The following is a 13,035-nucleotide window of genomic DNA, read 5'->3' on the forward strand; positions in this document are numbered from 1 at the left end:
AAAAAGAAAAAAAAAAAAAAAAGAGATATTCTCCTGCCTCAGCATCCCGAGTGGCTGGGATTACAGGTGTGCACCATCACACCTGGCTAATTTTTATATTTTTAGTAGAGACAGGGTTTCACCATGTTGGCCAGGCTGGTGTCAAACACCTGACCTCAGGTGATCTGCCTGCCTGAGCCTCCCAGAGTGCTGGGATTACAGGCATGAGCCACTGCACCCGGCCACATTTTCTTAATGATACCTTTTTTTTTTTTTTTGAGACGGAGTTTTGCTCTAGTGCAATGGCACAATCTCGGCTCACCGCAACCTCTGCCTCCCGGGTTCAGGCGATTCTCCTGCCTCAGCCTCCCGAGTAGCTGGGATTAACAGGCATGCACCATCAGGCCCAGCTAATTTTGTATTTTTAGTAGAGACAGGGTTTCTCCATGTTGGCCAGGCTGGTCTCGAGCTCCTGACCTTGGGTGATCCACCTGCCTTGGCCTCCCAAACTTCTGGGATTACAGGTGTGAGCCACCGCGCCCGGCCTTAATGGTATCTTTTAAGAGAAGTTTTAGTTTTGATGAAAATCAATGTAACCATTTTATTTTATGGTTAACACTTATTGAAACTTAGAAATCTTTGCATACCCCAAGGTAGCAAAGATTTTTTTTTCATTTTTTTTTTTTTTTAAGACAGAGTCTCGCTCTGTCACCCAGGCTGGGGTACAATGCCGAGATCTCAGCTCACTGCAACCTCTGCCTCCCGGGTTCAAGCGATTCTCCTGCCTCAGCCTCCCAAGTATATGGGACTACAGGCATGCACCACCACGTCCAGCTAATTTTTTGTATTTAATGGAGATGGGGTTTCACCATGTTGGTCAGGCTGGTCTCGAACTCCTGACCTCAGATGATCCATCCGCCTTGGCCTCCCAAAGTGCTGGGATTACAGGCGTGAGCCAGCAAGCCTGGCCAAGGTAGCAGAGATTTTTCTCCTATATTTTCTTCTAGAAGTTTTGTAGTTTTAGCTTCTATATTTAGGTCTGTGATCCATTCTATGTTAATTTCTTGCGTGTGCAGGGTGAGATGTAAGGGTCCAGGTTCATTCTTTCTCTTTGTGGATATCTAGATATTCCAGCACAAATTGTTGAAAAACTTTTTTCCCCTATTGAATTGCCTTGGAACCTTTGTAACAACAAAAAAATCAATTAACTGTATATTTTTAGATCATTTTACACTGTCTTTCGTTTCATGGATCTGTGTGTCTCTGTGCCAGCACCACACTATCCTGATTACTATAACTTTATAGTAAGTCCTGAAATCAAGTACTATAAGTCTTCAAACTTTGTTCTTTCAATTATTTTGGCCGTTCTATGTACTTAGAATCAGCTTACCAATTCCTGTAAAACAATGCCTTCTGGAATTTTTACTTGGATTACAAATGAACCTCTTAATCAATTTGACATCAACACCTTGACTGTGTTGAATCTGACAATCCATGAAGATGATATACTTCATTTCCTAAGATCCCTTTTTAATTTTTCAGAGCAATGTTTTGTAGTATCAGCATACAGGTCTTGTACACATTTCGTTGAATTTTTCCCTAAGTATTTCATGTTGCTGACGCAGTTGTAAATAGTATTCTTTTATTCCACTGTCTTGTCATTCATTGTTATGTAGAAATACAATTGATTTCTGTATACTGACCATGTATCTTGCAACCTTGCTAACTTCACTTTAATAGTTTTTAGTGTATTTTTAAAGATTTTCTAAGTGTCTAATGTCATCTGCAGATAAAGATCCTTTTATTCCTTTCTAATTTCTTTGCCTTTTACTTAGTTTATTGCATTGGCTATTGCATTTAGTACAATGTTGAATAGAAGTGGTAAGAGTGGAGACATGCTTGCCTTGTTCCTGGTCTTAGGGAGAAAAATGTCTTTCACCAATAACTATATTGTTAGCTGGAGGTTTTTCATAGATGCCCATTATCAGGTTGAGGAAGTTTCCTTCTGTTCCTACTTTGCGGAAAAAATTTCCATAATAAATGCATGTTCAGTTTGTTGAATGCTTTTTCTTATATCTGTTAAGACAGTCATAGATTTCTAACCTCTATTCTGTTGAAATGGCAAGTTACTTTGATTAATTTTTCAGATGTTGAAAAGCATGTCTCCTTGACATAAGCATTACTTGGTGATAAAGTATTATCCTTTTTGTATATTTCTGGATTTGATTTGTTAATATTTTGAGTTCATGTATTGGGTGGACCAGCCAAGTAGGCAAATGGGCCCAGACCAGCCATATAAGGTATTTGGAACAACTCTGAGCACATTGTTTTTTTTTTTTTTTTTTTTTTTGAGACGGAGTCTCGCTCTGTCGCNTCTCCTACCTCAGCCTCCGGAGTAGCTGGGACTACAGGCGCCCACCACCTCGAGCGGCTCGGTTTTTTGTATTTTTTAGTAGAGACGGGGTTTCACCGTGTTAGCCAGGATGGTCTCGATCTCCTGACCTCGTGATCCGCCCTTCTCGGCCTCCCAAAGTGCTGGGATTACAGGCTTGAGCCACCGCGCCCGGCACTCTGAGCACATTCTACAGATGCCTGATACCGTAATGAGGCCTGGAGTTCTATCCTCAAATCATCTCCCCTTCTTTTTCACTTGTCCTTTGAAATGGACTGCCCCCAGAGATGATATATGAATCTGGAGGGCAAACTTTGAAGTATGAGTTTGAGTAAATGATGAGTTCCTTGAAGGCAAAGGCTTTATTGCATTTTTTTTTTTTTTTTTGTCTGTGATAGGGCCCTTGCTCTTTTTTTCCAAGCTGGAGTATAGTTGTGTGATCACAACTCACTGCAGCCTCGACCTCCTGAGATCAAGCAATTTTCTCACCTCAGCCTCTGGAGCAGGTGGGACTACAGGTGTGTTCCATCACACCTGGCTAATTTTTATTTGATTTTTTTGTAGAGATGAGGACTCACTGTGTTGTCATGGCTGCTCTTGAGTTCCTGGGCTCAAGTGGTCCTCTTACCTCAGCCTCCCAAAATGCTGAGATGGCAGGCATGAGCCACCACGCCTGGCCAGCATTCATATCTATCAGTATAAGATTATATTAAGTAGTGTTACAGAAACCCCAAATGATGGTGGCTTCTACAAAATGAAAGTTTAGGCCGGGCGCGGTGGCTCAAGCCTGTAATCCCAGCACTTTGGGAGTCCGAGATGAGCAGATCACGAGGTCAGGAGACCGAGACCATCCTGGCTAACATGGTGAAACCCCGTCTCTACTAAAATACAAAACTAGCCGGGCGAGGTGGCGGGCGCCTGTAGTCCCAGCTAGTCGGGAGGCTGAGGCAGGAGAATGGCATAAACCCGGGAGGCGGAGCTTACAGTGAGCTGAGATCCGGCCACTGCACTCCAGCCTGGGCGACAGAGCGAGACTCCGTCTCAAAAAAAAAAAAAAAAAAAATGAAAGTTTATTCTTCTTTCTCAGGCCTGGTCTTAGCCATAGACATCCTCACGGACCCAGGCTGCTTCTAGCTCATGATATGCCAACTCCAGGATGTAACTTTGTTATTCTCATGGTCTACATGGGGTGCACCTGCATTTCAGCAGCAGCAGCAGCAGAGAGTGCTGCCGCTCTCAGAGAGAGCAACAAAGTGTGCATGCCGGCTGACTTCCCAGGAAGGTGCTGGAGGCTGCCCGGAGAGGCTTCCGCATGCACACACTATGGACCAGAACTTGGTCATGTGTCACGGCAAGGCGAGGGTTTTGAGGCAGGAGTTGTGGAGAATAAAGAGTTGTTCACTTTCTATTCGAAAATCAGCTAGTTTATTCATTTAATTTTTGTTAAGTTCCTGAAACAAAGTTATTTGCAACTTATATGTTTCTGGGCCTGAGTTTCCTGGAATAGTAAAGTCATGTTAACAGAAACAGCGGAAAAGAAAATTCATGTTAATGTACACGGTGAGCTGTGTGGGTGTAAGTTGTTTTGGTTCTCAATATCTGTATCCTAGGACCTCGCACAGTGCATGGCACATGGCACGTGATGCTACTCAGTAACTGTTGCCCGTATGTTAATAGCTCACACTTACCCAGTGTTCAACTGTGTGCTGGGCAGGATAATAATGTTCTCCTTGCAGAATCTCATTTAATCCTCGGGACAGTCTCTTAAGTAGCCACTATTGTTATCCCCACTACCTTACAGATGAGGAAACCGAGGCTTACATGTATTTTGATTCATTTGTTCAACAAATATTTATTCAGGACCTGCTGTGTGCTGGGTACTGGAGATATAGCAGGGTTTAAAGCACACCAAATCCTTGCTTTCATGGAATCACCCTTCTGGGTAATTTTCTAAAATCACATAGTTACTGGATCGAGGGTAGCCCTTAAACCTAGGTAGTCTGACTCCAGAATCTGCAGTCTTAACCATTGTTTTATTGGTAGATGAATGGATTGATGAGTGGGGCGAACAAAAATTGTAACTATCCATTTCAGAAACAAGCTTCGTGGTTGCCCTTTAGCTCCAGCTTGGATGGTTAGATTGCCCTGTGTGAAGCTGAATCTTTTTTTTTTTTTTGTGGGGGGGGGGGGGGTATGGAGTCTCGCTCTGTCACCCAGGCTGGAGTACAGTGACGCGATCTTGGCTCACTGCAACCTCTGCCTCCCGGGTTCAAGCCATTCTCCTGCCTCAGCCTCCCAAGTGGTTGGACTACAGGTGCACGCTGCCATGCCCGGCTAATTTTTTGTATTTTAGTAGAGACGAGGTTTCACTGTGTTGCCCAGGCTGGTCTTGAACGCCTGAGCTCAAGCAATCCACCCTCCTTGGCCTCCCAAAGTGCTGGGATTACAGGCGTGAGCCACTGCGCCCGGCCAAGCTGGGTCTTTTGAATGGCTGTGGAGTATTCAGTGAGGTAGCCCTAGGTGACATCATAACACCTCTGTTTATCCAGAAGACAATTAGTATATATGCTATCTTGTTAGAGTCCATGTGCCAAAAATAGAAGTAGGAAAGGCAAATAAGGATATATCCCTAGATTGTCAAAATGGTGATTGAGAATTGCATGAGATACTGGTTTACTGCCTACAGTCACGCCAAATGTGTTGCCATGAGCATGTGTCTGGGGGTTCATGGAGGAAAGGTGGGGATTATGGATCAGGGACAGCACTACCTCAAGAGCAAAGGGCAGAGACATCAAAAATAGGCATCACCCATTTTACTCTCCTTTTCCAGATATTCCACTGTTGCTTGCACCAAGTTGAGACTTTCTTTGTGACAAAGAATGGGGGAAACATTTAAAAGGTAATAACTTTCCCTACATGTGATCCAGTCTTCTGTAATGCCATGCCACGTGCCAACAGAACTCTCATATAGCATCAGTGGTACAGGCTCTTGCTCAGGAAATACATGTAAAAGAGGGGAGCTGCTGGACTTCGGAGATCTGGGGTCTAGTGTAGGTTCTGTCATTGTGAGATCTTCAAAATCACGCAAACTCAAGTTTCCTCTTGTGTTTTTTTTTCTTCCATGGAGCATAATGGAAGTAAGACATGATGTCAGCACGCATGAACAACCTGCTTGAACTCAGTGTGCTCATCTCAGCATTTAACAGAAAGTGCCTTTACAAAAGCTCTGGAGACATTAAACACGGGCCCCAACTGGATGTGCAAACGTGTAGGGAAGTACATGCCATTTGACAAGTACCTGGTGAAGATGGCTGTGAACAGTCTTCATCAGGTGTGAATCAGGGGGATGGATTGACTGCCAAGGACTTTAGACTTGATAAGTTAGAGCCTTGGAGGCCATTTCGGATAGAAACGCTTCAAGTGTCTGTCTAGTCTGGGAGGGTTGCGGGGTGGAGGGCCAGAAATGCCCCGCCAAGTAAACTGTGATGCCCGACAAGGTTCCCAATTCAGGGTTCCACCTGGCTCCCCTGGGCCCCGCTGTCTCTCAGGTGTTTGGAGTGTTTCTCGGTGCTCATTGCAAGGCCACCCTGAAAAGGCCTGGCGGGTGACTGTCAGGACCGCAGGAGTGTCCTGGCTCACTACTTCCAAAGTGCTGAACGCCAGACAGGGCTGCAGAGAACCCCGGAAGGTGTGCATTGTTCCCACATTATTTGCAGTTTCCCACTCCGATGGTTTTTTTTTTTTTTTCTCTTCTCCTTCTCCCCCTGCCCAACTAGCTGCTCCTCCTGCCCTGCAGGCACTCAAGCAAGCTGAGCAGGCCTGCCAGAGGACAGCAGCACTAAGGTGCTGTGGTCGCCTCCCGCCCCTCATGTCCTCCCCACACACGATAGCAAAAGGGAACGTATTTTTTCTTGGGGCTGGCTTTGGTCCCCCATGTTTTTGTTCGTTTTTGTGTCTCTCGNTGCAACCTCTGCCTCCCGGGTTCAAGCCATTCTCCTGCCTCAGCCTCCCAAGTGGTTGGACTACAGGTGCACGCTGCCATGCCCGGCTAATTTTTTGTATTTTAGTAGAGACGAGGTTTCACTGTGTTGCCCAGGCTGGTCTTGAACGCCTGAGCTCAAGCAATCCACCCTCCTTGGCCTCCCAAAGTGCTGGGATTACAGGCGTGAGCCACTGCGCCCGGCCAAGCTGGGTCTTTTGAATGGCTGTGGAGTATTCAGTGAGGTAGCCCTAGGTGACATCATAACACCTCTGTTTATCCAGAAGACAATTAGTATATATGCTATCTTGTTAGAGTCCATGTGCCAAAATAGAAGTAGGAAAGGCAAATAAGGATATATCCCTAGATTGTCAAAATGGTGATTGAGAATTGCATGAGATACTGGTTTACTGCCTACAGTCACGCCAAATGTGTTGCCATGAGCATGTGTCTGGGGTTCATGGAGGAAAGGTGGGGATTATGGATCAGGGACAGCACTACCTCAAGAGCAAAGGGCAGAGACATCAAAATAGGCATCACCCATTTTACTCTCCTTTTCCAGATATTCCACTGTTGCTTGCACCAAGTTGAGACTTTCTTTGTGACAAAGAATGGGGAAACATTTAAAAGGTAATAACTTTCCCTACATGTGATCCAGTCTTCTGTAATGCCATGCCACGTGCCAACAGAACTCTCATATAGCATCAGTGGTACAGGCTCTTGCTCAGGAAATACATGTAAAAGAGGGGAGCTGCTGGACTTCGGAGATCTGGGGTCTAGTGTAGGTTCTGTCATTGTGAGATCTTCAAAATCACGCAAACTCAAGTTTCCTCTTGTGTTTTTTTTTCTTCCATGGAGCATAATGGAAGTAAGACATGATGTCAGCACGCATGAACAACCTGCTTGAACTCAGTGTGCTCATCTCAGCATTTAACAGAAAGTGCCTTTACAAAAGCTCTGGAGACATTAAACACGGGCCCCAACTGGATGTGCAAACGTGTAGGGAAGTACATGCCATTTGACAAGTACCTGGTGAAGATGGCTGTGAACAGTCTTCATCAGGTGTGAATCAGGGGATGGATTGACTGCCAAGGACTTTAGACTTGATAAGTTAGAGCCTTGGAGGCCATTTCGGATAGAAACGCTTCAAGTGTCTGTCTAGTCTGGGAGGGTTGCGGGGTGGAGGGCCAGAAATGCCCCGCCAAGTAAACTGTGATGCCCGACAAGGTTCCCAATTCAGGGTTCCACCTGGCTCCCCTGGGCCCCGCTGTCTCTCAGGTGTTTGGAGTGTTTCTCGGTGCTCATTGCAAGGCCACCCTGAAAAGGCCTGGCGGGTGACTGTCAGGACCGCAGGAGTGTCCTGGCTCACTACTTCCAAAGTGCTGAACGCCAGACAGGGCTGCAGAGAACCCCGGAAGGTGTGCATTGTTCCCACATTATTTGCAGTTTCCCACTCCGATGGTTTTTTTTTTTTTTCTCTTCTCCTTCTCCCCTGCCCAACTAGCTGCTCCTCCTGCCCTGCAGGCACTCAAGCAAGCTGAGCAGGCCTGCCAGAGGACAGCAGCACTAAGGTGCTGTGGTCGCCTCCCGCCCCTCATGTCCTCCCCACACACGATAGCAAAAGGGAACGTATTTTTTCTTGGGGCTGGCTTTGGTCCCCATGTTTTGTTCGTTTTGTGTCTCTCGAAGCCATTTTCAGAGGCTCTGTGGTACCAGGTGTTGAGCCCTTGTCCTGATGCAAGGTGAGGAAGGGGAGTGCTCCAGGAATACACCAGAAGGAAGGGCTGGAGGAGCCTGGGAACCTTGGGATAGGAGTGCGGGTCTCGGTAGTTGAGCTGTTTCTCTCCTGGCCTGGGACAGAAACAAGGGGTGAGGAGGTGGAAGTGGGGTCCACGCTGAGGAAGGGGTGCAGGTGCCGAACATGATGGCCATCTCCTCTCCCTGTTTTTATCTGGGCAATAGGTACTAAAGAGCCTCTTAAGGGGAAGAGAAGACATGATGCAAGGGGAGCCCAGAGCCTGCAGTTTCTTTCATGGGGGAAAAGGGCACATGAAATAGTCCTCACACTTTGACAAAAAAGTGTGGTCTATTGTAAGAACAGGAGCCTTGGTTGCATTTTGGGCCCTGGCAGGGACAGCCACCCTTCCCTTGCCATGTTCCCCGAGTCACTGCCAAACTGCAGCCGTTCGGGGAAGAGTGAGTAAAGAACATGCATTTTGGGGTTTGGGGTTTTTTTTGTGGTTGTTGTTGTTGTTAGATACAGGGTCTCACTCTGTTGCCCAGGCTGGAGTACAGTGGCATGATCATGGCTCACTGCAGCTTCGACCTCCTGGACTCAAGCCATCCTCCCACCTCAGCCTCCCAAGTAGCTGGGAGTACACACCCACACCACCACGCCCATCTGCTCCTAGTTTTTTTCTAGATGAGGAACCTGAGACACAAAGGATAAGTACTAGCAGCTCATGCATGTGGCAGAGCCAGATTCAGCCCTGGCCTGACGGATTTCTGCATCCAGGATTCCCCTCATATAGGGAGATAGAAATCTCAGGGTCTCAACAAGGTACAAGTAACGCACATTCCCAGAACATAGAGCCGGGGACAGTCCCCTCTCAGTTCTCTTCTAAAGGTGGTTCTGGCACAGCAGTTGCTAAAGCTGTGTCCCTGAAGGGCTTTTTAGCCCTGGGTGCTTCCTGTAAAACTTGTCTGCTTCCACTTGACCTGCGGGACTCTGTCCCTCACAGGCTGGACACCTGGCCCTGCGGAGAGGACTTGATTAAACAAGGTGTAATGTACTTCTCTTTCCCGTCCGCAGATGGATCTGTCTGTAGAGACTCTGTTCAGCTTCATGCAGGAGCGCCAGAAAAGATACGCCAAGTATGCCGAGCAGATCCAGAAAGTGAACGAGATGTCCGCCATCCTCCGCCGCATACAGATGGGCGTGGACCAGACCGTGCCGCTGCTGGACAGGCTCAACAGCCTGCTGCCCGAGAGCGAGCGGCTGGAGCCCTTCAGCATGAAGCCCGACCGCGAGCTCAGGCTGTAGCTGCCGCCCGGCCTGCCTGGGGCCGGGAGCCCCAGACACCGACACGCTGAGGAGGTTTGGAGCCAACATCGTCTCATCTGACCGGGGCTGGAGGCTAGTGGGAGGCTCTGGCACTCCCTGACGTGGGTGCGGCAGGAGTCCGGCAGGCGTGAAAATCTGACTTTGCCCAACTCTTTTCCTTGATGCAGCTTCCCTATGTGAAAGGAACCAAACCAGTTCTCGGTGATAACTGAAGCCGGAACATGTGAATTATTAGGAATTCTTTGAAGAACTCTGCATTGAGAATTATTTTTATTTAGTGTTTTTTTTTTTTTTTTTTTTTTTTAATTGAGAGTATGTAGTGTAGTCCAGGTACTGGAATGAAAATATGGAGACAAGGGGAGAAATGTTTTAAGCAGCTCTGTGTTCTCCGTGCCCTCATGACGTTTTCAGTAGGCTGTCTGGTTTACATGTCAACATGAAAAACTCATTGAATCTAGGTCTCTGTGTTGTTCCTGTTTCTACCCTGTTTCCGTCACACCAAGCCCTTATCTGGGGCGCGTCTTCCTGCCCAGGTGGAACACTGGCTTTCTGTTGACTGTCAGGTTACGGTGTCCCTTAGTCGTCATCAGAAACTGAAGCCTCCCTTTCCACACCCTCATCAGATTCATCTCCACTGATAACCGGTTTCCTTGATGCAGACATAGTTTAGCTTTCTTTTCAACACTGGCAGGATTCCAGTTTTTGTAACAAGGTTTTAACCAGCATGTGGTTTTGCTAGCCTAGAAAACGTGTGGGACAGGAAGGCTCTGGACGCTGACTGCAGAGATCTGTCATTCCACAGACATTCCTTGCGCCCATTTGATGTGTCCGATATTGCGCCAGGGATACAAATATGGCCGAATAGCCTCAGGCCTTCGTTTCTGAAAAGAAAAAACTCAAAAAGCTGCTGAATTTCTCTGGGAGTTTAGGAAAGGAAGTGATTTGAGTAACAATGAAAGGGCTTAGTGTCGTACTTTGCACACCCCAGGTGTTCTAATGGAAGGGAGGACCGGAGAAGCAAAGAATGGAATGCAGGGAGCAGACCTAGGCAGACGCCTTGAGCCTAAGAGCCAGGGCTGAAGGGAGTTGCTGGGGCTAGGATGCCATGCGGGCCAGCACCCTGTTCCCTGTGTTCCTGCAAGCCTCGGGAGGTGTGTTTTCAGATGCCAGAAAGAGCCTTCAGTAGAGTCACAAGATTAAAATTGATCCACTTAATTTACTGTATCTCGGCTAACCTGGATCTGATTCTAATCTTGGTTTGAGACAGGGTCTTGCTCTGTTGCTCAGGCTGGAGTTCAGCGGTGCAGTCATAGCACACTGCCTCCTCAAACTCACGGGCTCCGGTGATCCTCCCGCCTCAGACTCCTGAGTGGCTGGGACTACAGGTATGTGCCACTAAATCCAGCTAATTAAAAAAATTTTTTTTTTAATTTTCCAGTTTCAAATTTGAAAGAATAATACAATGAATATTGCTATTTCTTTCACCTCGATTGACAAAAAATGGTATTTTTAAGACATCACCATCATTGTCTTTCTTCTGGAGTATACAGAACCCAGTTCTGAACACAGGGATAAGTTTGTAGCTTCGAAGAATGAAGGGCTGATTGTTTACAGAGCTACAAAAACAGCTCAGGGGCCATTATCCTCACTGCACTTAATACAGTGACACCTGAAAGCACAGAGTGGGTGGCAGCTCCAGCCTGGGAGGGCCGAGCCTTTCCACTGCCGCGGCGGTTAGTGGTTGGCACAGGGCAGAGTGGCAGATCCAGCGCAGCACAAACCGCGCAGCCAGCCAGCTCTCCAGCCAACTGTGTCTACTTCTAAAGTAGAAGTTACACAAAACATGGGGTTCACTTAGAATGGGGTCCTGAGTAGGTAAGTGATAGGCTACTTATTACTGGGTGGAAGCAGAGAAGTATGGCAGAAGAACAATAAGCAAATTCAGTACTTCTGGAAAGAATTCTGGTTAGTTTAATATTTTGATGGCATGTTGTGGTTTTGGCAGTGTCATGAAATTGGCTAAACGGAACTGTGTTCCCAGTATTCCCTTCCTTGTTTGTTTCTCTGGCGAGGGTTGGCCACGAAAGAGATTTGCATGAGGTTTGGAAGTGGAAGTAGAGCGATAGCTGTGCGTCTTCACTGGAAGCTGATGTAGGTCAGGCCTTCTTCCATCTAGGGCACATTTCCATGGATCTCCTGCACCTGTGGTGTGGGCAGCCACTGGGCCCACAGCTCCTCCCGCTCCCGCAGAACTCTGCCTTTGGCTTTTCCAAACCCTGGGCCCGGTATGAGGACCACCTTCTTGGTCTGTAGCCACAAGGATGAAGGTTTGGGGATGAGGAGAGACCAGCGCGGGCTCTGGTGAGAGACAGGTGCAGGTCCTGGCTTGTGGCTTGCAGGTCTCGGTTGTACTTGCTCTCCCCCACCCTCCTTTCCAGCCACCTGGCCTGTGGTCTGGTGAAGAAGAAAAGAGCCAAGCCAAGACTTTTACCAGCTCCTCTAATTGCTTAGGTCAAACCCCTTTCACAATCCTCTTTCTACATCATTGCTAGTGATTCTTCTCTGGAAGCTCTGACTGGCAGCAATGCGTTACCAGTCCTTTCCCTCTGATGTGCTGCTCTTTCCTGATGGAAACTGGGAATCTGAGTGATTTGTATTTCAAGAAGCAGTTATGCTGGATGTCTTTGTTGGTTAATACCCCATGACCTATCTGGCCGTTACGGGATATTTCAGGGATAGGAGTTGTGAAAAAGCCCTTGGCTGGATGTTTCTAGCCTTAATCTTTGGCAAGCCATTTCATTTCCCCGAGCCTCAGCTTCCACCTCCCTACAGTGTGAGTGGGTCTGGGTGGGCTCTCAAGGCCCTCCCAGCTCTAAGATTCCAAGTCTGCGATTCTGATACTAAGCTCTTGACTACAATGAGCATGTTTACCTATTGTCTCGGAGCAGTGACCCTAGATCTTGGTGGTGACTTTAAATTCCAAGCTCCCAAAGTAGAGCTGCTTTTCTTCCTTTTAATTATAAATTAGCTGTTCGCTGGCTGCGCTTTCTAGAGCCTGTTTTGCTTATCTTGCGATCTGTTCATTTCTGTTTATGAACACTGTCAAATAGGCCTCTATCTGCAGTCTCCTGGTTTCCCTGGTCGAAGTGGAAGATTGCTAGAAACTGGCCTTCACGTCTCGTATTAGGTGTGTATATAAATTTATAATAAATGGGCCGGGCACGGTGGCTCACGCCTGTAATCCCAGCACTTTGGGAGGCCAAGGTGGGTGGATCACGAGGTCAGGAGTTGTAGACCATCCTGGCTAACATGATGAAACCCCATCTCTACTAAAACACAAAAAAGTAGCCAGGCGTGGTGGCATGCGCCTGTAGTCCCAGCTACTCGGGAGGCTAAGGCAGGAGACTCGCTTGAACCCGGGAGGCAGAGGTTGCAGTGAACCAAGATCGTGCCACTGCACTCCAGCCTGGGTGACAGAGTGAGATGCCATCTCAAAATATATATATATATATATATATAATAAATGAATTGTGGAGTTAAGAGCAAGTGATAGTCTACAGATTTCATGTCTTTGTTTCCCTGGAGGAACAAAGCTGGAACTATAGCGCACACCTCCACATC

At 47.2% G+C, this 13,035-nt stretch overlaps 1 protein-coding gene across 1 annotated transcript; it reads left to right on the top strand.

The window, feature by feature from the left end:
• The first annotated feature begins 6,989 nt into the window (after positions 1 to 6,989).
• Positions 6,990 to 9,871, top strand: BORCS5 (BLOC-1 related complex subunit 5). Its single transcript, XM_017873127.1, has 2 exons — positions 6,990 to 7,412; positions 9,163 to 9,871. Exons 1-2 carry the CDS (start codon positions 7,338 to 7,340, stop codon positions 9,391 to 9,393), a joined length of 306 nt encoding a protein of 101 aa, XP_017728616.1. The 5' UTR covers positions 6,990 to 7,337; the 3' UTR covers positions 9,394 to 9,871.
• The last annotated feature ends 3,164 nt before the right edge of the window (positions 9,872 to 13,035 follow it).

The sequence above is a fragment of the Rhinopithecus bieti genome, unplaced genomic scaffold, assembly GCF_001698545.2.
Source record: "Rhinopithecus bieti isolate Rb0 unplaced genomic scaffold, ASM169854v2 scaffold_110, whole genome shotgun sequence".
NCBI classification, from domain to species: Eukaryota; Metazoa; Chordata; class Mammalia; order Primates; family Cercopithecidae; genus Rhinopithecus; species Rhinopithecus bieti.

Bases quoted from the DNA above. Each gene is read 5' to 3' on its own strand.
- BORCS5 (XM_017873127.1), top strand. From the start codon at position 7,338: ATGTGCAAACGTGTAGGGAAGTACATGCCATTTGACAAGTACCTGGTG. The intron at 7,413-9,162 runs GTGTGAATCAGG...TCCCGTCCGCAG, and splicing joins CTGTGAACAGTCTTCATCAG to ATGGATCTGTCTGTAGAGAC.